At 39.8% G+C, this 24,402-nt stretch overlaps 2 protein-coding genes across 9 annotated transcripts in view; both read right to left on the bottom strand.

Annotated features, from left to right (window-relative positions):
• Positions 1-10,076: 10,076 nt before the first annotated feature.
• On the bottom strand, positions 10,077-17,812 carry LOC125769562 (protein roadkill; the record flags this gene model as incomplete). The annotated part of the gene is made up of 1 exon (XM_049438294.1): positions 10,077-17,812. A coding segment is annotated over one exon (936 nt), but the record flags the coding sequence as incomplete, so codon positions are not given.
• The window catches only part of LOC125767018 (leucine-rich repeats and immunoglobulin-like domains protein 1), a 187,675-nt gene continuing 181,082 nt past the window's right edge, over positions 17,810-24,402 (bottom strand). For all 8 annotated transcript variants that reach the window (XM_049433231.1, XM_049433232.1, XM_049433230.1 and 5 more), the window contains one exon: positions 17,810-19,781. In XM_049433231.1, the coding sequence (XP_049289188.1) occupies positions 17,813-19,513 (1,701 nt within the window). In that variant the 5' untranslated portion in view covers positions 19,514-19,781 and the 3' untranslated portion in view covers positions 17,810-17,812. The remainder of the gene's footprint in view (positions 19,782-24,402) is intronic.

Raw genomic sequence — 24,402 nt, 5'->3', positions numbered from 1 at the left:
TGACTACATTTTCTTCTTGGACGGCCATGCCCTCAGATGTCTGTGCTAGAAATTATGCGAGGAACCTAGTTCCTTACCCTGTTTGAAAAATGTAAAATTTTCCTCATTTTTGCACCAAGTTTTGCCTATAAGTCGGTCGGTATCCAACGGATCGCCAATCTTTAACCTGTGGTCGATAGATGGCACCAATGGCTACATTTTCTTCTTGGACGGCCATGCCCTCAGATGTCTGTGCCAGAAGTTATTCGAGAAACCAAGTTCCTTACCCTGTTTGAGAAAATGTAAAATTTTCCTCATTTTTGAGCAGTTCTGCAAAATTTTTAAATGTGATATATTTTATTGCGAATTTGTTGCAATAAGTTTCTTTTCACTCAAATAATGCTTTAAATTAAAAAAAGAATAAAAAATCAGAAAAAAATTTCAAAAAAATTTTCCACTCGAAAATTTCATAAGGCTTACCCCTTACGTTTTTTTTGAGAAATTTTGCAAAAAAAATAGAATTGATTTATTTTAATGCCAATCGATTGCAATGTGTTTCTTTTCACTCAAGTAATGCTTTAAATAAAAAAAAGAGTGAAAAATAATAAAAAATCAAAGAATTCAAAAAAATAAAAATTTACTAAGGCTAATTTTTGCAGCAAGTTTTGCCTATAACTCGGTCGGTATCCAACGGATCGCCAATCTTTAACCTGTGGTCGATAGATGGCACCAATGGATACATTTTCTTCTTGGACGGCCATGCCCTCAGATGTCTGTGCTAGAAATTATGCGAGGAACCAAGTTCCTTACCCTGTTTGAAAAATGTAAAATTTTCCTCATTTTTGCACCAAATTTTGCCTATAACTCGGTCGGTATCCAACGGATCGCCAATCTTTAACCTGTGGTCGATAGATGGCACCAATGGTTACATTTTCTTCTTGGACGGCCATGCCCTCAGATGTCTGTGCCAGAAGTTATTTGAGAAACCAAGTTCCTTACCCTGTTTGAGAAAATGTAAAATTTTCCTCATTTTTGAGCAGTTCTGCAAAATTTTTAAATGTGATATATTTTATTGCGAATTTGTTGCAATAAGTTTCTTTTCACTCAAATAATGCTTTAAATTAAAAAAAGAATAAAAAATCAGAAAAAAATTTCAAAAAAATTTTCCACTCGAAAATTTCATAAGGCTTACCCCTTACGTTTTTTTTGAGAAATTTTGCAAAAAAAATAGAATTGATTTATTTTAATGCCAATCGATTGCAATGTGTTTCTTTTCACTCAAGTAATGCTTTAAATAAAAAAAAGAGTGAAAAATAATAAAAAATCAAAGAATTCAAAAAAATAAAAATTTACTAAGGCTAATTTTTGCAGCAAGTTTTGCCTATAACTCGGTCGGTATCCAACGGATCGCCAATCTTTAACCTGTGGTCGATAGATGGCACCAATGGATACATTTTCTTCTTGGACGGCCATGCCCTCAGATGTCTGTGCTAGAAATTATGCGAGGAACCAAGTTCCTTACCCTGTTTGAAAAATGTAAAATTTTCCTCATTTTTGCACCAAATTTTGCCTATAACTCGGTCGGTATCCAACGGATCGCCAATCTTTAACCTGTGGTTGATAGATGGCACCAATGACTACATTTTCTTCTTGGACGGCCATGCCCTCAGATGTCTGTGCTAGAAATTATGCGAGGAACCAAGTTCCTTACCCTGTTTGAAAAATGTAAAATTTTCCTCATTTTTGCACCAAGTTTTGCCTATAAGTCGGTCGGTATCCAACGGATCGCCAATCTTTAACCTGTGGTCGATAGATGGCACCAATGGCTACATTTTCTTCTTGGACGGCCATGCCCTCAGATGTCTGTGCCAGAAGTTATTCGAGAAACCAAGTTCCTTACCCTGTTTGAGAAAATGTAAAATTTTCCTCATTTTTGAGCAGTTCTGCAAAATTTTTAAATGTGATATATTTTATTGCGAATTTGTTGCAATAAGTTTCTTTTCACTCAAATAATGCTTTAAATTAAAAAAAGAATAAAAAATCAGAAAAAAATTTCAAAAAAATTTTCCACTCGAAAATTTCATAAGGCTTACCCCTTACGTTTTTTTTGAGAAATTTTGCAAAAAAAATAGAATTGATTTATTTTAATGCCAATCGATTGCAATGTGTTTCTTTTCACTCAAGTAATGCTTTAAATAAAAAAAAGAGTGAAAAATAATAAAAAATCAAAGAATTCAAAAAAATAAAAATTTACTAAGGCTAATTTTTGCAGCAAGTTTTGCCTATAACTCGGTCGGTATCCAACGGATCGCCAATCTTTAACCTGTGGTCGATAGATGGCACCAATGGATACATTTTCTTCTTGGACGGCCATGCCCTCAGATGTCTGTGCTAGAAGTTATGCGAGGAACCAAGTTCCTTACCCTGTTTGAAAAATGTAAAATTTTCCTCATTTTTGCACCAAATTTTGCCTATAACTCGGTCGGTATCCAACGGATCGCCAATCTTTAACCTGTGGTCGATAGATGGCACCAATGGTTACATTTTCTTCTTGGACGGCCATGCCCTCAGATGTCTGTGCCAGAAGTTATTCGAGAAACCAAGTTCCTTACCCTGTTTGAGAAAATGTAAAATTTTCCTCATTTTTGAGCAGTTCTGCAAAATTTTTAAATGTGATATATTTTATTGCGAATTTGTTGCAATAAGTTTCTTTTCACTCAAATAATGCTTTAAATTAAAAAAAGAATAAAAAATCAGAAAAAAATTTCAAAAAAATTTTCCACTCGAAAATTTCATAAGGCTTACCCCTTACGTTTTTTTTGAGAAATTTTGCAAAAAAAATAGAATTGATTTATTTTAATGCCAATCGATTGCAATGTGTTTCTTTTCACTCAAGTAATGCTTTAAATAAAAAAAAAGAGTGAAAAATAATAAAAAATCAAAGAATTCAAAAAAATAAAAATTTACTAAGGCTAATTTTTGCACCAAGTTTTGCCTATAACTCGGTCGGTATCCAACGGATCGCCAATCTTTAACCTGTGGTCGATAGATGGCACCAATGGATACATTTTCTTCTTGGACGGCCATGCCCTCAGATGTCTGTGCTAGAAATTATGCGAGGAACCAAGTTCCTTACCCTGTTTGAAAAATGTAAAATTTTCCTCATTTTTGCACCAAATTTTGCCTATAACTCGGTCGGTATCCAACGGATCGCCAATCTTTAACCTGTGGTCGATAGATGGCACCAATGGTTACATTTTCTTCTTGGACGGCCATGCCCTCAGATGTCTGTGCCAGAAGTTATTCGAGAAACCAAGTTCCTTACCCTGTTTGAGAAAATGTAAAATTTTCCTCATTTTTGCACCAAGTTTTGCCTATAACTCGGTCGGTATCCAACGAAACGCCAAACTTTAACCTGTGGTCAATAGATGGCACCAATGGCTACATTTTCTTCTTGGACAGCCATGCCCTCAGATGTCTGTGCCAGAAGTTATTCGAGGAACCAAGTTCCATACCCTGTTTGAGAAAATGTAAAATTTTCCTCATTTTTGAGCAGTTCTGCAAAATTTTTAAATGTGATATATTTTATTGCGAATTTGTTGCAATACGTTTCTTTTCACTCAAATAATGCTTTAAATTAAAAAAAGAATAAAAAATCAGAAAAAAATTTCAAAAAAATTTTCCACTCGAAAATTTCATAAGGCTTACCCCTTACGTTTTTTTTGAGAAATTTTGCAAAAAAAATAGAATTGATTTATTTTAATGCCAATCGATTGCAATGTGTTTCTTTTCACTCAAGTAATGCTTTAAATAAAAAAAAGAGTGAAAAATAATAAAAAATCAAAAAATTAAAAAAAATAAAAATTTACTAAGGCTCATTTTTGCACCAAGTTTTGCCTATAACTCGGTCGGTATCCAACGGATCGCCAATCTTTAACCTGTGGTCGATAGATGGCACCAATGGCTACATTTTCTTCTTGGACGGCCATGCCCTCAGATGTCTGTGCTAGAAATTATGCGAGGAACCAAGTTCCTTACCGTGTTTGAAAAATGTAAAATTTTCCTCATTTTTGCACCAAATTTTGCCTATAAGTCGGTCGGTATCCAACGGATCGCCAATCTTTAACCTGTGGTCGATAGATGGCACCAATGGCTACATTTTCTTCTTGGACGGCCATGCCCTCAGATGTCTGTGCCAGAAGTTATTCGAGAAACCAAGTTCCTTACCCTGTTTGAGAAAATGTAAAATTTTCCTCATTTTTGAGCAGTTCTGCAAAATTTTTAAATGTGATATATTTTATTGCGAATTTGTTGCAATAAGTTTCTTTTCACTCAAATAATGCTTTAAATTAAAAAAAGAATAAAAAATCAGAAAAAAATTTCAAAAAAATTTTCCACTCGAAAATTTCATAAGGCTTACCCCTTACGTTTTTTTTTGAGAAATTTTGCAAAAAAAATAGAATTGATTTATTTTAATGCCAATCGATTGCAATGTGTTTCTTTTCACTCAAGTAATGCTTTAAATAAAAAAAAAGTGAAAAATAATAAAAAATCAAAAAATTCAAAAAAATAAAAATTTACTAAGGCTCATTTTTGCACCAAGTTTTGCCTATAACTCGGTCGGTATCCAACGGATCGCCAATCTTTAACCTGTGGTCGATAGATGGCACCAATGGCTACATTTTCTTCTTGGACGGCCATGCCCTCAGATGTCTGTGCTAGAAATTATGCGAGGAACCAAGTTCCTTACCGTGTTTGAAAAATGTAAAATTTTCCTCATTTTTGCACCAAATTTTGCCTATAAGTCGGTCGGTATCCAACGGATCGCCAATCTTTAACCTGTGGTCGATAGATGGCACCAATGGCTACATTTTCTTCTTGGACGGCCATGCCCTCAGATGTCTGTGCCAGAAGTTATTCGAGAAACCAAGTTCCTTACCCTGTTTGAGAAAATGTAAAATTTTCCTCATTTTTGAGCAGTTCTGCAAAATTTTTAAATGTGATATATTTTATTGCGAATTTGTTGCAATAAGTTTCTTTTCACTCAAATAATGCTTTAAATTAAAAAAAGAATAAAAAATCAGAAAAAAATTTCAAAAAAATTTTCAACTCGAAAATTTCATAAGGCTTACCCCTTACGTTTTTTTTTGAGAAATTTTGCAAAAAAAATAGAATTGATTTATTTTAATGCCAATCGATTGCAATGTGTTTCTTTTCACTCAAGTAATGCTTTAAATAAAAAAAAAGTGAAAAATAATAAAAAATCAAAAAATTCAAAAAAATAAAAATTTACTAAGGCTCATTTTTGCACCAAGTTTTGCCTATAACTCGGTCGGTATCCAACGGATCGCCAATCTTTAACCTGTGGTCGATAGATGGCACCAATGGCTACATTTTCTTCTTGGACGGCCATGCCCTCAGATGTCTGTGCTAGAAATTATGCGAGGAACCAAGTTCCTTACCCTGTTTGAAAAATGTAAAATTTTCCTCATTTTTGCACCAAATTTTGCCTATAAGTCGGTCGGTATCCAACGGATCGCCAATCTTTAACCTGTGGTCGATAGATGGCACCAATGACTACATTTTCTTCTTGGACGGCCATGCCCTCAGATGTCTGTGCCAGAAGTTATTCGAGGAACCAAGTTCCATACCCTGTTTGAGAAAATGTAAAATTTTCCTCATTTTTGAGCAGTTCTGCAAAATTTTTAAATGTGATATATTTTATTGCGAATTTGTTGCAATAAGTTTCTTTTCACTCAAATAATGCTTTAAATTAAAAAAAGAATAAAAAATCAGAAAAAAATTTCAAAAAAATTTTCCACTCGAAAATTTCATAAGGCTTACCCCTTACGTTTTTTTTGAGAAATTTTGCAAAAAAAATAGAATTGATTTATTTTAATGCCAATCGATTGCAATGTGTTTCTTTTCACTCAAGTAATGCTTTAAATAAAAAAAAAAGTGAAAAATAATAAAAAATCAAAAAATTAAAAAAAATAAAAATTTACTAAGGCTCATTTTTGCACCAAGTTTTGCCTATAACTCGGTCGGTATCCAACGAAACGCCAAACTTTAACCTGTGGTCAATAGATGGCACCAATGGCTACATTTTCTTCTTGGACAGCCATGCCCTCAGATGTCTGTGCCAGAAGTTATTCGAGGAACCAAGTTCCATACCCTGTTTGAGAAAATGTAAAATTTTCCTCATTTTTGAGCAGTTCTGCAAAATTTTTAAATGTGATATATTTTATTGCGAATTTGTTGCAATAAGTTTCTTTTCACTCAAATAATGCTTTAAATTAAAAAAAGAATAAAAAATCAGAAAAAAATTTCAAAAAAATTTTCCACTCGAAAATTTCATAAGGCTTACCCCTTACGTTTTTTTTGAGAAATTTTGCAAAAAAAATAGAATTGATTTATTTTAATGCCAATCGATTGCAATGTGTTTCTTTTCACTCAAGTAATGCTTTAAATAAAAAAAAAAGTGAAAAATAATAAAAAATCAAAAAATTAAAAAAAATAAAAATTTACTAAGGTTCATTTTTGCACCAAGTTTTGCCTATAACTCGGTCGGTATCCAACGGATCGCCAATCTTTGGCCTGTGGTCGATAGATGGCACCAATGGCTACATTTTCTTCTTGGACGGCCATGCCCTCAGATGTCTGTGCCAGAAGTTATTCGAGAAACCAAGTTCCTTACCCTGTTTGAGAAAATGTAAAATTTTCCTCATTTTTGAGCAGTTCTGCAAAATTTTTAAATGTGATATATTTTATTGCGAATTTGTTGCAATAAGTGTTGAAAAAATTGCTATGCTTACGTGATAACGTGCCTATGCCTACGTGATCCGTAGGAAAACAGAAAAGAACTCATAATATTGGCCAGAGGCAACCTAGCGAATCGAAAAGAAGCGCTAAACCTATTCTCATACCTAACGAACTTTCAGCGAAAATTTCATACAAATCGGTTCAGCCGTTTAAGAGGAGTTTGCACACTAACACCGCGACACGAGAATTTTATATGTATAGTTTTACCCTTTAGGAAAGATGTCTATGTTATCTTCGGTTGCCAAAATTTAGTTTTACTTAGACAAAATGATCTTTGTTAGCACGAGAAAAGAGGACAAATAATATTAATTTGGCTACATCTAATGTTGAACTTTCTGATAGTTTTACATGCTGCTGTTGTTACCTTATGTATTGTTTAAAAAGCATTGTATTGAATTTTTAAAGCAATCGCTTTAAATAAGATAGCTTATAAAATACACTATCTATTCAACTATTAGGTTTTTAACTCTCATTGCTAGAAGAATAAGGCTGGCGTATTGTAGTTCGAAATTAGTGCCTCAACAACCAAAATACTTTTGGTTGATTGGTAAACATTATTCTTCGAATAAAATCTGGCTGCCAGAACTTTGAATCCTACTTTCCAGCGTTGTGAAGGAAAAACAAACTATAAACAAATTGTTTGGAAAACCTGCCTGGACCAGGTGCCCACTGGCTATAAGCGTACCTCAGCAGGTGGGTGCTTTTAACGAAAGATGACTCAAACACAAACATTTTCTTACAATACTAACTACCGAACCACAAACAGGGTGTTGGTGTTGGCTGTTTTTGCTTCGATTTGTATTAACATGTCGATTATGTTTTAACCACCGTTCGGTTCAGTGGTTTGCCCCAACAGAGATCTCTACTCGGACAGATCTCGACTAATAAATGCAATTTACAAAATGCCTTTTAATATCTTTTTTGTAGAGTTTTTTTCGTTTTCTTATTTACATGTTCTAGAGTTCATCCTCTTAAGGGTCGGACAATAAAAGAGGAAAGCTTTATTCACCTCACTAAACTCTCTCTACGCCCTTTTTACGAAACTCCAGCACCGAGTTGGCCCACTTTGGTTGTAGGTGTTCAAAGTTACACGGTTCTGAAAATCACAATACTCCGGCTACGCCTGAAGAAAACACTCGGTGTCGGTGAAGTGACTGAACCACGGTCGAACCCGATTTAGATGTCTTGCATTGGTGAAAAAGCGTGGAAGCGCCGCCAGGTGGTAGCGGGAATGAAAAACAAACTTTAATGAAATTAATTAACAGTTGTTTTATTTCATAACAATTCAGGCTGATGATGCTGCTGTAAACCAGAGAAACCGTCCACCCTCTCTACGGTGGCGCATGCCTTCGTTACCAGCGCGTGTTTGTCTCCAATCGTGTTTCTTTACCGCGGGCAAATTGTGCCACAGTTTCGAATACGGTCTGGTCTAACTTTTGTCTCAATTTAGTGTGACAAAAGGCAAGGGAAAGGGTGAAGCCATCTCTCTCTCTTTCTCTCTCTACCGGTGGCATTAGTTACAAAGCTTGACGTGACCATTGTTTTATTAATTAACCGATCGTTGTTTTGTTGCTGTTGTTATTAACCGTCACGATGCTGTTTTACTTCCGTCAATGAAGAGGTTCTTAAGAACGTGGATCAATTCTTTTGTTTATGTCGGTTTTTTTTGGTTTAAGAAAGAGTGGCATTTTAATTATTGACGATTTACGTTCTATGGGAATTTTTAATAATGTACAACAATATTTATGTAATTAAAAGTGATTATTTAATTTATTTTAAAGCGTGATCGTAAAATAACAAAATATAATTATGCATAAGAGATAATTTCTTGATCTCGATCTCGTATCTTGAACTATGGTATTAATTCCCTTTTTTGATGGAGGAAAAAGGGATAATAAACGTAAGAGAAAGAAGCAATATAATGTTACAGAAATGCGAAGTATTTAACAAATAACTATTTTGATTTCAGTTATTATACGTCGAAGATTATACGTCGAATAAAATATCTGATTGATTCGGGGGACTAAGAGAAGCCTAGTTTTGGCCTCTCGACAGTCGAAGTATCGGTAAACCGCAACAAGAAGTAAAGATGATCTCAGTGTTTCACCAGGCTAGAGTCTTCCTAAAGATTTGTCAACATGCACATAGTCTAGCTTCCTAAAATTTCGAGGAAAACCTCAAACCGAGTAACTATTTCAATAATTTCTAGGCTAAAATGGAGGGGCAACTGATCACGTAGCTAACGGCCAGAAACGGAAGAAAATTAACATGTCGTTTTCGTCACTTATCCATGCGTTGAAACCGCGGCCGGTTTAGACAAATCGACTTGGCGAAACGGTTAGTTTCATAATTTCAGATACTAAGAGGTTATTCACAGAGGAGGTAACATTCATTTTCTTCCATCACCTTTACTCCTCCCTTTTAGAGGATGAAAAGAAGTAGGATGAAAAGAAAAGTATTGCTCGTCTCTCTCCTTTCGTAATTGTACTCCTGATCAGCCGGTAAAAACCACCAAAAATGATTCTTCGACAACAAGAGAGCATCCAACGGAGCAGGTTACTTCTCTAGCCGCCATACTACTCTAGCTCGCAATACTACACCGTCATTCTAATATATCGTATAGTTGTCCTTTTTCCGCATGTTATCATTGATCAAGATTCGAGATGGTCTGGTATTTGTGATCGATAGTATGAGAGCGTCCGATGAAGGGGAAATAATCTTCGATCTCTTTCAGTCCAGTCGTGCGATAGTAAAGGATCTCGCGTTACTATCAATGATAACAAGTGGGAAAGAGACCGCAATAGGAAGTACTCAGCTGGCGAACGGTAGTTGGTGTTACCTCCTTTGATGGATGCTCTCTTGTTGTTTTAAATTTTAAAAGTGCCCGTTTTTCAATCCCAAAATGTCAAGTCAAAAAATGTTTGAAGCCGGTTTGACCGCAGAATGGTCATGCTTTCTATATTTTGAAAATGGAAACATTCTTTTTATACATTTTTATTTCAAAATTAATTATTTTAGATACATAAAAAAGAAAAAAATATTTGTCATTTTGAAGTTATTACTGTGATACGATTTTGAACATAACGATAAGATCAAAAGTAAAAGTAATACAAAAAAGTAACCCTTTTATGGATTGTAAAATATACCGTGTTTTTCGGATCAAAATGTGATATAATCATGTGCGTAAGAATGTGATACAAATTGCTACAGATCAAGAATACAATTTACAAGCCAAAGATAAAACCATAAAAGAAAAAAAAACTCGAAACAAATGGTTTATTTTTAATGAAAAATTATTCGTTTATTTTCCATCAGTTTTTCTTGGTTGCAGTTCCACAGTTTGCATTTCATATTACTCGATTTGATTTTTGTCCTACCAGTTCGTGTTATTTAATTTACCGTCTAATTCATTTCCTTGCGGATGCGCGCACGCGGCTAAGGAATTGCTAAGTTTTAATCAATATTTACAACATTGAATGGTTGTTGCACGAGTTTCCCATACATCAATTCACCGCACACGGGGGGTGGTTTGGGTGCAAGTTGTTTTTTTTCTTGTTTTAAACGATTTTAAGTGACAATTTTAGTTTGTTTTTTTTTCGCCCCGTTTCATTATACTCGTTTTTTTCATAATTTCATCGACAAAAAATAAATCGAAACCAAAACTAAACGAGGGGTACAAATCACGATTATGTTTGGTTTGATTTTGTTTGTTTCTTGTTGTTCGCTTCTATTCTATCCAGTTATTTTTTTTTCTTTTTCTCGAAACTTTTATGTTTTTTTTCTCTCTTATGGACATTTCATTCGTTTTCTACGCCTTCAACCACGGTAGAAGCGTGTCGTAACGGTGTTAATGTACGCTTTTTACATTTTCATTTTAATCAAATTGTTTTTCGCATTCGAATGCATTTTTTACATGATTTTTCATCTCTTTTTTTTCACTAGCTATGGTATAGTATATTTTGTTTGTTTGTTTTAATTTAAAATTGATAACAACCCCTTCGAACTTGATCGATTTGATACCCTTGTTTTTTTTTTCTTTCTTCCCACCTATAAGAATGCATGATATAGTAGAGTACGACAATTTAATTCCAGTTTTTTGTAAGAATTCCATTCCACCATTCACACCGAACCATTTTCGCGTTCTCTCTCGTTCCTTACACACTGTACTTAAATTTTGCATTTTGTTTTCGAAAAATACACACACACACACTTAGGGAACGGTTTTTTTAGAGTGTTTTTACGCTAATATGCTATGTACAGATTGTTGTAACATCAATTGTTTACGATTTCTAGTGTTTTAACGATTCTCACATCTTGCGTTTTGTCACTCTTTTCTATTACTCTTATTTGTTGTTTTGCTATCTATTTACACGCATCGGTTGAATTTTATCCTCTTCATACTGCTTAGATGACTTTGCTTGTGGCATGGTTTCGCTTTATGATTTGTGTTCTTTTTATATCGGTTAAAATACACCCTTTCGCTATGCTACCTGGGGCGGTATACATATTACACACGGATTGAACAATTGTTTTTTTTTTGTTTCGTTCGCTTTTAGTAATCTTATCCGCTTAACAGTACAATTCCATTTCCACTAGTACATGAGCAGTGTAGAGTTTGATAGTAACATTTCGGGGTTTTTGTTTTTTTTTTGTTTTGTTTTGTTTATCACTTTAGCGAAGAGTATAGGTGAAATTGTAGTAGTTTCTTTTTAAGTGCTAAAATTTCCATTCTCTCTCTTTTCCTCTTTGCCTCTCGGTTCCGTTCAGTGTCATTCGCAGCACAACAGTAATATTAATATTCAGTGTTTTGTTTCTGTAGAAGAAATATTGCTTTTTAAGTTGAAGTTTGTCTTGTCGCCTACTAGGTATAAAAAAGGGGGAGGACACCCCATTTTCTGGTGTAGTGCCGCATTTCGTTTGTATATTATCATTCAATTTTCACTTTATTACCACCTTCAAAAACCATCCCCTTCGTCCTCGCCCTCCCCCCCCTCGGTATACCGTGGTTTGTTTTTATTGTTGTTATTTTCCTGTTTTCCTTCGACCACAACGATGGCTTCCGACCTTTGCCGACATAATCATCACCGCCGGGCCGGGGGTGATGGACCATTATTTTATTGCCTTCTTGAACATTTATTCTTTCTCCCGCTCTTCTGTTGCCCTTTCCTACCACGTACTTTATGACCATCGTCTTCTTCCGTTTCTTAGTGCCACGGTCCACTTCATCATCATCATCATCATCTAGTTTTGTAGGTGACCTAACCACCCTTAAGAGCAGCGGGAGCAGGCGGCAAGTTGGTAATTTTGTTTCGTTTTAAATTCAATTTTTGCTTCCCGTTCAAAATCTCACTTCCCGCCATATTTCGTACCGGATGGTCACACGCAGTGAAAAAAAGGGAGCATCGTGGGTGTTTCGTGTTTGCGTTTCACGAACAGGAAAGAAATACGAGTCGCGTGGTCTTTTTGAATATAATTTAATTTAATTACACTATCTCTTTCACGCTCGCGTTCCACCGCTCCACATTATTGCATTGCGACGCAAACGCCCGTCACAACTCAAAGGTTATGGGCTGAAAAGGTTTTTTTTTGTTTTTGCAGGGGGGATTTAGGTTTTGTTTTTGTTTTTCGATCTTTTTTCTTGTGTTTTAAGGCTTTTTTAACCATCTTTCATTTCATCTCGATTATATTATCCTTCACTATCGGGGGTTCTTGTCCTTCTTTGTCCAGTTTTGGTGTCTATTTTGCTCGTTTCTTTTTTACCCTTTTTCGCCATATAAGAACTTTTATGATCTTGCTTCTTTATTTTTCACCCAAATGTGTCCCAACCCCTCCACCCATTACACCACACACCCACACCGCGGGCTCCTCTTTCCGTGGCCTTAGTTTTATGACATAATTATAATGCCCTTGCGGTGGAATTCAAATTAATGCATCCCGGTACTCCCTTATTCCCCCTATTTGTTGTGGCTGTGAAAAAAACCAACCCTCCAAAGGGTAAACGAATGAAAGGGAGACACACACACACGGCGGTTTGGCCCTAAAGGCGCATCACAAAAAAAGGTGGCCGGTGTGGACGTGACTGTTAAGTGTCATTACGCGTTACACTTAACTCTTGCTTGACCGCTCCAGAATTCCAACACCCAAATGATGGACTGAATAAGGGGCTATAAAATGTGCCATTCTCAACTCGCGCCACCATCCCCAAAGGCGGTTCAATTTTAACTTTAAATGGTTTAATTATTTTCACTTTTTTCTCCATCCTTCCCTCAACTTCCCCAACACATCGGCTTTGATGTGTGCTTCTTGTGAGAAGTGAGAAAGCAGTCCATTTTTTTCTCCGAATTTGCATCCACTTGCTGGTGGTGGAATTTCCAGTTCCAGATTGCCAGATTGGTAGCCTGCGGTGAATCCGCGAAGAAATTAAAAAAAAACATCAAAAACGCAATCGTTTTAGGCCTTTGGCAGGATATAACAAAACGTTTCTGGTGGGTTTTGATGTTATTTCTGCGCCAGCGCTGCAAAATCCTTGAAGCAATATTGGAGCTTAAACTAGTCAAGATTAAGCTTAAGGAGAAAACTCTAAAGATGTAGCGATCTTCGTCTCATTCTATTGGAAGATGAATTAATTAGGCAGCTTTGCTAATTGGACACTCTTCCTTAGATTTGATTTCGGTACCAATACAATCCCAAAAGCTAACACTAAGCTAATCTCTCCCAGTTGGGAGTGATGCAATTGGAAAGTTTAGTGTTAAAAAGAGGAAATTAATTCTTACTGAACCTTTCATTTATTTATTTTTGCCTTGTGAGGATATTTTTGCCAAACAAGACTCCAATTTTTGAGAGCATTAATTAAGATGATGTACCTTTCAGGCAAATTAAAATCCCACACTCCCAATGTGTCTTTAAAAAAACACGCCCCGTCCTGGACTATACATATTGAGCTGATTGGGCGTGAAATTCTTCACCCAGACGTCGAGGGTGAACGCTTTCATTTCAGTTCAGCCATTCAATTAGCCATTACATTTCGCATTCAAATCGTCTGGCTGCGGTAAGTTTCCACCGGTTTGGTGTGTCGTGTTCGGTTTTCAAACAACCCGGGAACGAGGCGGGAAAATGTAGAGCATCATTTATCTGGACCCATTCCTCCGAGACCGTTGATTATGTGTTCCCGCGCCGGGGGAACTGCTGCGCTTCTGCTGTGTTGTGTGAGTATGATTGATGGATCTATTAAAAGTACACACCCGCGGTAAGGAGCAAAACACTCAAGCAACTGTCGATGAGTGGAACTGGAGTTCCACCGAATGCCCGGGGAAAGCTTCTCCGAATGTCCTATAATGGGGTTTTGTGGGATGGTACCGCGCCCGCGTCAAGAAATATCCGGTCACATGATACCGCGAGCTTAGGCGTAATCGATCGGTTTGCTCCCCAAAAGGGTGACTCGAGGGAGATAATTCCTAGCGTAAGATTCGCCCGCCCCATTTCGAACTCTGTACAGCTCGATTCGCTTCGGGACGAATAGCTAATTGCTGCAGCACACGACACAGTCCCGACATCACGTCGACACTCGCGTTGCGACTCGGCTACCGCGGTCAGGGTCAGATCGTGAGCCCTACTTTCGCCTCGGTTCGGTAGTTCCGCAACGATGGTGATGAACGCCACAAAAAAAAAACACCGATTGATGAGTGCCGCTGATCGGTAGTGCTAAGGTTAAAAGACGTGAAAGGCGAAATGTCGGGTGCATTTGTAGTTTTTTTTTTTACAAATTTCACAATCTTCGCTTCTTAAAAAAGAGAGTCGACGGTTTTTGCCATTTCCTTTCACTCACCTAAAACATCAATCGAAAACATAATAAAAATGGTAGCAAATTGATGGCTCTTTTCGTTTGGTGTCAGCGCAATCATGGGAAAAAGAGTAGCACATTAGGCAAATGTGCCTTTCAAATATCGCCACTCATTTGAATGTTTTGCAGCAATGGACGAAGCAGCAAAAAAAAGGGAAGCTTGTGGTAACTTGGCGTTGCCAAAAGAAAATACAGAATCATGTTGATGTTGACCCACGAAAAGAAAGTAAATACAGTGTACCTCATTATAGATGTGTCTTTGAAGTGAACCATTTAACCATGGCTAATAGATAACAAACTGTCCCTCAAATATATTCAACCAGAACAGAAAAAAAGGAACTTCTCCTAGTGGGTTTGTTTAATTACAATTATGGCACACTAATGGGACGAGCATGATGCTTCCCATGTAAAGCGTCATAAAAAGGCCTTTTTATGTCAACAAATGTCCACAATGTCTTCAATCTTCAATCATTGCTGTTCTTCGATATTGAATCCTATTTTTGATGCTCTTTTTCTTTATCTTAGGCTCCCCGACTGATCATTGGAAGGGATCCTGGTGGCGTTTTTATTGGGTTGATGAAGTATGGAGTAACTTCATGATGGTTTCCCGAGAAACTGTCCCTACGGTAGCCTATACATATCTCTTCCCTGCTTTCTTTCCCTCCAACCAAGCATAGAAAACCTTCTGCAAAGTAACGCTCCAACTTTTTGTTACAAAATTAGACTTATGAGGAAAATCTTTCACTCTTAATGTGCGGTCAACGCCGCTAAGAAGGTACAGAGTAAGGAGGAATTTTCCCGCACAACGTAAGCGGTACAGTCGTGTTCATCAACTAAATCAATAAACACTTCCCGTCACAGTCCCGGGTTGCCATACTTCCATCCAACTCACTCCCACCCCTCTCTCGAAATCCCTTTCACCATCGTACGCATCGGAACGGTTCGCCCGCGAACGAAACCGGATGTCACCGACATTATTCCGGCCATTAATTTAATTAAACAACATTTCCTGTGCGTCCCTTACACATCGCAACTCGTCGCCGCAACCCTCGAGAATAGCGACTGGTACAGCCGGTTGCCTCTTCTGGTACAGTAGAAAACATCGGCGACATCGGCTACAATAACAGCACGGTTCCGCCGACCGGAGCGCGGTCATGGAGAGGTTGGTTGGGTTGCTCAATTCCTAATTTCGCGAAGCACATACACACACACACTCTAAACGTTCGCAATCATTCGTTTCCAGGTGGCCGCTTTGTACCGTTTCGTACCGTTGTTACGGCACTAACACGATGCTTTGGAAACAGGAAACAGGATATATTCGGTGCTCAGGAAATGGACGAAGATTGTTGTGCTTGTGTGTGTGTTTTTTAAGGGCCAATTTCAGTCCAAGATGATTTACAGAGGAGCAATTCATCCACATATCTCATCATTTATATCGTGAAGAAATTTCTAGGACAAGATGTAACTTATTTAAACGAAAGATTACGAAAAATACTAATGTTCATGAAAGTGGCACATAATATTGAAAAGATTCTTACTTTAACAAATTTAAATGCATATTAAAAAGTAGGAAACTCATTAAACAATTATTAAGAATAGCACTGGGAAATACCTACAGGGTTTTGCGAGTTTAAATCGTTGATAAAATTAAGAAAATTTTCTAACATGAAGTCAATTCTATGCTAAACCAAGTTTGTCCATGTGAGTGGAAAAAACTTTCCAAGGAATCGACATTAAATTGCAAAACTTCAAGAAAGGACACTTTTACTTAAAAAGTATCAACAAACAATTTCCAAATTTTCTCATTAATTCTTGAAAATACTGTAAATTCAACCAATTCCATCTCTAAGGAACCAGATACGTCCGCACAAGCCTTTTGGCAGGTATTTCAACACATTTTTTTTCAGTAGAATAAGATCGCCGATAGTCTCTTTTACCCATTGTAAACTGAGTGACAAAAAACGTTGTTACCATGGTTGTTGTGACTAGGAATAAACGAATGTTTCCCAAAACGGCACATAACATTTGAGTTGTGAATCGGCGCAACTGGCCCGCAATCGAATTCTTTATCCCTACTAAGTCTATCTACTACACCACGCAAAACAAGGTTAAGGGTAAGTGTTGGCTGGACAGAGCAAATAAAACAACCATCCATCACTATAGCCACCAATGCGAACAAGTAGCTTATATCCAGTCTATCCATGTCTATTCTCCCGTTTGCTGATTTACTTAAACCTAATGATAGTGTCGTGCCACCGACAGGGTCTTGCGGCCGTTACCCAGCGTGACACCGGTAGTGATAGCGGACGGGGGCGGTGGTGTGACAGGCGGTGAGGGCGGTGTTCTGATACGTTCCGTGACCATCATTGGGCCGTTGCAGCTACTGCTGTTGTTGTTGTTGTTGATGTGGTTCAGCGTGTTTGCCAGCAACCCGTTGCGGATGGGCAGCTCGGGTGGAACGGGCGAGAGGGGACTTTGGGGTGGTGATGTGGCATCGCTCTGCCCGCTACCCTCTCCATCGTTTACATCCAGCGTATCATCCTCATCGTCCTCACGATCGGACATATCGTCCCGATGATGATGCTGCTGCTGCTGCTGATGCGCTGGATGATGATGGTGATGATGGTGATGATGCAGCTGTGCATCGGGCGAGTAGCTTTGATGCATCGCGATGGTGGCAGTGGTCGGTGGTCCGGGCGATACATTGCCACCCGGCTGCATCGGACCGTGCTGGTGGTGGTGATGCAGATGGTGATGGTGGGTTTGATATTTGGAGTGCAACCGCGACTGATTGACGCCGGCGGACGCACTGACCGTGTTCGTTTTGCTGCCGTGCGGCAAGAAGTGTTCCTGATTGAGCCGCAACGGGGCGAGCGTTTGCGTCTGGTACGTGATCTGGTGGTAGTGATGGTTGGCCGGACTGCTACCGTCTCCCATACCGCCACCATTACCGTTGTGGTGGTGCGGTGGAATCGGTGGCGTATAGTTCGGGAACAGCTTCATGCCCGGCTGGATGGTGGGCTGTTGGTGCGGCTGATGGTGCTGACCGGCGGTAAGATGATCCTGGCTGAGCTGAAGAAAGCTGGTGGCAGACGTCTGCTGACCAACACCGACACCACCATTACCTGCTGGTGGACCTCCCCTCCGAGGTGGCGGAGGGGGAGCCTCTAGCTATAGTTCCGTGACCGGAATGTGCCGGATGCCGTGCGAATGGTGATGATGGTTGTTGATCTGATAGTTGTTCAGTGTGGTCGGATGAATCGCAAGTCCACCACCCGGCGGTCCCGGATGTGGATGCCGCGCAGAGTAATCCTCCTCGGAGAACGTCTTCTGATATTCGCGCTCCTTCCGTCCAATACCGTTGCTACCCCAGCTACCTTTCACCACCTCCTGTATACGTCGGCGACATTTGTAGATGACGAGCGCTAGTGCCGTCAGTACGGCGGCAGCACTGACCAACACCACACAGATGATGGCCTGCTGCTGACGGTCTGGGTGTGTGCAACCAAGCAGCTCCGGCGAAAGACTCTGCAGCGCCTGATCCCGAAGGCGATCCGGAGCCGCACACACAACCGGAATCTGTGGCGGTGTCGACTGACCCGCCACCGTCACATTGCTTCTGCTCACGAGTAGATTACGAAGCCACAGTATCTGGCAATCGCACATAATGGGATTCTCCGAGAGATCCAGCTCGACCAGCTCGTTCCATGACAGCATGCCATCGGTGAGCGTGGTAAGTGCGTTATCCTTCAGGACGATGCGTCTCAGGTGGGGTAATCCACTGAGCGCACCTTCCTGAATGTCGGTCAGCGCCTTGTTAGACGCAATTACAATCTCCTCCAGGTTGGTGTTGTGCGCAAACGCGCCACCCTCGATGCGGGTCAGCTTCAGCGAGCCTGATATGTCCAGCAGCCGAAGATTACTCAAACCAGCAAACGCATTTGCCGGTATGCTTTCGAAATCGTTCTGACCGAGCGCCAGTTCTTCCAATCGTTCGAGTACTGCCAACTCCGCCGTCGGGATGCGACTCAACCGATTGTCGGAGAGATCGAGCGTTCGCAGTCTTTCTAACCCTCGGAAACTGTCGCGCGTAACGTTTAACAAAGCGGCACCTTGTAAGTCTAGCCGATTGAGCCCAGTCAGCATGGCGAAAGCTTCCTTCGGGATGGCAGCAAACGAATTCAAGCCGATGTACAGCTCACCCAGCGCTCGGAGTGGATGTAACGCCGGTGATGGTACTGCGCTGATCGTGTTATCATCGAGATAAAGCACGCGCAAGTTAGTTAACCCGACAAAAGCTTTCGGGTCTATCTTCGCAATACGGTTCTGACCGAGATTTAGCTCCTCCAGCTTCGGTACGCCGGAGAACACACCCTCGGGCAATTCGTCGAGGAAGTTACCGCGCAGATTCAGCACGGTAAGGGTCACCAAACCGACGAACGTTTTGTTGGTGATCGAGCCTACCTTGTTGTGGTTAAGATGCAGCTCAGTAAGCTTACGCTGGTAGGCGAACGTGCGCGGTGGCATATTGAACAGATGATTGTAGCTAAGATCTAGGAAGGTTAGATCAGCGTAGAACTGCATCGAAGAGTCGATCGTTTTGATCTTGTTATTCTTGATGACTAGCCGCTGTATGGAGGGATTCAGTACGATCGGTAGTACGTCTAGCTGACCCTCACCGCAGGTCACCACCAGCGTATCGTCATCACACTGACAACCGGGCGGACAGTTGGTGAGTCCTGCCGCTTCCACTGGGAACACGACCACGGCCGTCACCATCACCAACACAAAGACAATGCTCACCGACAGGGTTAACATCGTGTTGCGGGGAGAGCCTCGGGCTATTTGTCTACTGATCACTTGTGCTCTCATTATGATGGGCGAAGAAGTATGGCGTAACGGAGGACACTATCGTGGTATCGTCTTCTTTGTTCTCCCTTACGGAACTGATTGCCGAAAGGGTCGTGTCGTTGTGGATGATGTTTCGGGACACCCAAGGGGTGGCTGTTTTATTTTTGGGGAAAGAGGGATATCTCCAAACTACCCAACTTTCACTGCTGCTCTTATGGGGGTTCTTCGCGTTGGAATGGGGGGAAAACAGCAACTTCCGGCTTTATGGAACCACCCGAATCGTCATAGTCTGGAACGAGAAACGTGAAAAGAAATGAAACCGTTAGAGAAAACTCGATTACAGACGTAAAGGTGCCATAAGCTATTTATTGGATTACAGGAATTAGACTGACTGGTGTGCTGATATGGTCGTATACTCGAGTTACCCGCTTCCGGTAAACGGTTCACAGTGACCAGAAGACCTTCACGAACGGACCCCTCGGGTGGGATGAAGAAAAACAATCTTTACCAACGATAGACGGGGCTGTTTGTTTTTCTCATTCGCTACATCACTTTGGAGATATCGCCGGTGAAGGACTTACGAGTGGAAATAAAATTCGATAACACTACACACCGACCGTCGTCACTCCCGATGGTGATGTCCCAATGAAGATACACGTCATACCAAGGCCAGTAACCATAGGAGGGAACGGAAGCAAAACAAAAAAAAAATAGCCCGCAGCACTAATACCCGGGACTAATCCGCTCGTAATGCGGTTAAATTAATAATACACAAGGTGCACAAGCTAACAGTCAATGGACTAAGGACTAGCCTTCTGCTGTTAGGGTTTGTGTAAGGGAAAAGATTATTTGATGTGGCCACCCACCCAGTGTACAAGAAGGAAAAGGATTTTGAAGAGGTCAAAAAAAGGAATCAAATAACTGAAGTATTTAGTCGATTTAAAACAATGAAATGAAGTGATTTTTGTGATCTTTTTTTAAATTAGAAAAGGTATGTGAAAGAAAACTAAGTTAAACACCAAACTTCGAAACCACATATTTCGACACATATTGAACTTGAAATGCATTTTTTAACTAAAAATCTCTAGAATGAGGTAAAAAAGTATATACAAACAATCCTTACACTAAAGACGCTATCTCAGATTTTAAATATTTTTCTAAATTATTCTAGTTTTTCATCTAATACCTGAGAACTTATTGACTTGAAACTATTCTTTATGTAATCTATTAATACTTGACTTCAGACTATTAATATTAATAGGCTGACAAAATTCAGTTCTGATATTTTTTTTACTCAAAGTGATTGAAATTTTAAGAATTCAAATATTATATTAAAGAATCTTTCTTTAAAACTTTAAAATGAGTTTTATTAATGTTTAAGGAAATCATCTCATGTATATGATTTTTTATATATATTTTTTTATGTACACACGTGTACAATTTCTCTTCAAAAGTCGCCTAATCCAATATTTTAAATCTTTTTCATTAAAATATTTTTTTCAACCTTCTGAGTCCATAAAATCCTTCGATCGATTGTTGTGAATATTTTTTCAACGATTAGTACAGATTGAGTATTTCATTGTTTTTAATCAAATATTCAACCCAACCGTGTTCATTAAAACGTCAAAGTAAATCTTACAAAGAAGCGCTAAAATCCCAAGAGATCATGCCACATTGCAATCGTTTGCAGCACCATTCACCTTTCATTAAAGATAATTCAATATCAATATGGCAGCATTTATAATCGACTACTGCACCACGTTGCAACGTCATAAGAAGGGGTGGGAGAGGAAAGAGAAATGACAAGCAATTACAAAACCACAATTCCACTTGATAGCATGATGCCAGACGTGTGTGTGTGTGTGTGTGTGCATGTGTGCAGCCAACCAGACAAAAGTTGAAACGATCTGTTGGCATAACAATTAGATATCCCGTATTCATCAACGATCCTACCACGAATGGTGCGAACAAGACATTTTACAAAGAGAGAACGAGAGAGAGAGAGAGAGAGAAAGAGAGAGAGCTGATATCGCCACCGCTATTGGCTTCTTGGTTGGCGTTTAGTAGCAGCACTGCAGGGTGAGCAGAAATGTAAAACCGACCCCCAAACCATATGGCTACGGAGACTGTTTAAGTTAAAGCTAAACCCATATACCTTTACTTCTGCACACATACGTTTCGCATACACACACACACCCCAGACCATGAAGTGGATAGCATTTTGTAATGGGATAACTTCCTTCCAATTAAATAATTTATTCATTTACAGCATTCCAGCGAAAAGGAGATTTTGCATTTACGCCATTTCGATCAAGATCTTCCCCCTTTCTGTCCTGTCCTCTCCTCTCATTGAAAACGCACCATCTCTACATTGTGTCGCACACGGGCGACTGGGCGTCTCCATCGATTGTAAATGGATAGTGAACGCTACAGGAAGTAGCACCATGTCGTGCAGGATTATTTTCACTTCACCCCATACGGTAAGGTTGAAATCATCGACAACTCAATCCCTCTTATCCCCCCTCCTTACCCTAATATAGCCGTCTCGCGCTGTTTTGGTTCCCGAAGCGCCCCCCGAACATTTAATTATTGAGCATTCATCGAAACAGGCGCCAGAGTGCTGCTCGTACGAGATTGAATAATTCACTCCAATTGAATTAGTATCTCAATCTCGATGTTCCATGCTATGAAATAGCTAGGCAAACATATATACATACAACCCGGCCAGGTTCAAGGCAACCGGTTATACATTCCCCTCTTTTCCTGTAAGGAAGCGTTGTCCTCGAGCTGGTTATTTCACCTCTTCCCACCCGCTTTCGGTTTCGTTTTGGGTTTGCTTTATCGAGGTAATTACAGGTCAATTGTTTTGAACCCTTCGTCCCGAAGTTTCCGGTTTCCGGTGCGTTCGTTTCTAGGCGGTTCCAGCGTAGGAAAGGGTGTTTGCCGGTGTTGGATCGTAACCAGCATTGGTCAAATTTATTACCGTCCATTTTGCAGCCGATACGATTCGATTTTGTAGCAGAAGCAGCAACGCCATTTGCTGTGGGGAGCGAGTGAGTAAAGAAATATGGAGGAAAGGAAAAAAAAGAATAAATGGATTTCCATTAAACTTTCATCAGCAGATCATTGATTTGAACCATTATTATTGGAGAGATTTTTTTTAAGGATTCCTAGAACCCGTTCTTGTTCGACCCAGTAAATTCACCTAGTCAACGCTACTCAAGGTTCATAAATAAATAAATAAAAAAAAACACACCCAAAATCCCTCTGAACATGTTGCCAAACTGTGGCGCGCAAAAAACATCAGCTAAAGGGCACATAAAATAGCAAAAGTGTCATCGTTTGAATCATATTCGAAAGTGTTGTTGTTTTCGTGGCAATTTCCGACCCATTTTTTTTTGGACACTATTCGAATAAATATCGCATATCGGGGTGTGGGGTTTTTTTTTCTCGTCCTCTGCGGTCTGCAATATATTGGCGCATGAAGAAACTCATAAAACAAAATTGAAACAGCAGAAGCTTTGGGGGGAGAAAAAAATAAAACAAGGGAAGAGAAGAATATTCTACCATAACGCGACATTTATCGTCCAACATAACCCCTCGGCCTGATGATAACTCAATTATCTGTTCGTGTTCGTATTTTGTGGTGGGTGGAAGCCGCCCCCGTGTGTTTTGGGATACCGAAGAATTCACATCTCCACGTCAGAAAACAACCGCAACCCAGCACGCGTCCACGTCCAGTGGGTTCGGGTTTTTTCAGGATGGTGGTTTCGTGTTCGATCGAGGCACACAGATTGTTGGACAGCTTTATGGAAATATGGCTACCCCAAAAAGCTCCTCCGCCAGGCTTTCCTTTTTTTTTCTTCGAGTGGTAAATTTTCGGAACCAGACGTCAGCTTTAAAGGATTGTTCAGGTTTGGTTCTATTTTCTTTCCTCCTTTCCCCCCCCCCCCCCCCCCCCCCCCCCTCCCAATTTCCCAGTGTTATTTGCTGTTTATTTGCTCGCAAAAGGTTCATCTTGGTTTATTTGTTTCGTAAGCTTGCTTCTTGAGAGATCCGTTCAAACAAGCGGACGCTCGGCGGTGGGCGAGTTCAATTTTCACCGAACAACTTTCCGCTTTCTTGTGTTGATGTCGTGTGCTGTTTTGTTTTGTCAGATCCTTCCGAACGGTTCCGGTTTTTTGCTATTTGTTTTTTTTCTGTTAGTGTCTAGGCCTGCTCACCGTGCAAGGGGGCGCAGTAGGCAAAGCCTAAATACATAAATTTTCCATCCTCTGCTGGCTGGTCTCGTGCCGTGATGTGAACCTTCCAATGGGAAGGTGGTTTGTAGTGACGGGTTTTGTTTGGACTGTTTGAATAACCGGTTCAACTCGACCGGGTTTGGTAGAAGGTGGATGGGCGAAATAGCGCAACAGAATAAAACAAAACACAAACAAAACAAAACAAAAAAAAAAAAATGAACCTGAAGGGTAATATGAGTAAATTTTTCATTCTCCACTGCCACTGAAGCTCTGAGACCCACAACCAGCGGGAAAGCCACAGCAACAACTGAAAAGGCAAGCAAGAAACAGTGCAAGCCAATTTGTTTTGCACAATTCCTGTGCTGCCACTTCTCGGTCCGCCGGGCGGTTAAGCCATTCCTGTGCGCTTCGCCTGAAAGCCTGAAAGCGTCATGGACCGGAGTAATGTGTTTAACATTGTGGAGGCCATGCTACTTTGCACTGGGCAACATCCTGCGGGAGAAAGGGTATGCAGATGGTATTCACTCCTTCTTTTTTTTGGTACATACTCCTCCACAGATATGAGTGACGTTTGTTATAATAAAGCGTAGCAAGCGAACGAAGAAGAAAGCATAAAAATGGTTTGCAACCAACCAAGCAAAAAAAAACGACAGAAAAAAGGCGAAAAAT

Source organism: Anopheles funestus, chromosome 3RL (assembly GCF_943734845.2).
Source record: "Anopheles funestus chromosome 3RL, idAnoFuneDA-416_04, whole genome shotgun sequence".
NCBI classification, from domain to species: domain Eukaryota; kingdom Metazoa; phylum Arthropoda; class Insecta; order Diptera; family Culicidae; genus Anopheles; species Anopheles funestus.
This window is presented reverse-complemented; position numbering and strand designations above follow the sequence as displayed.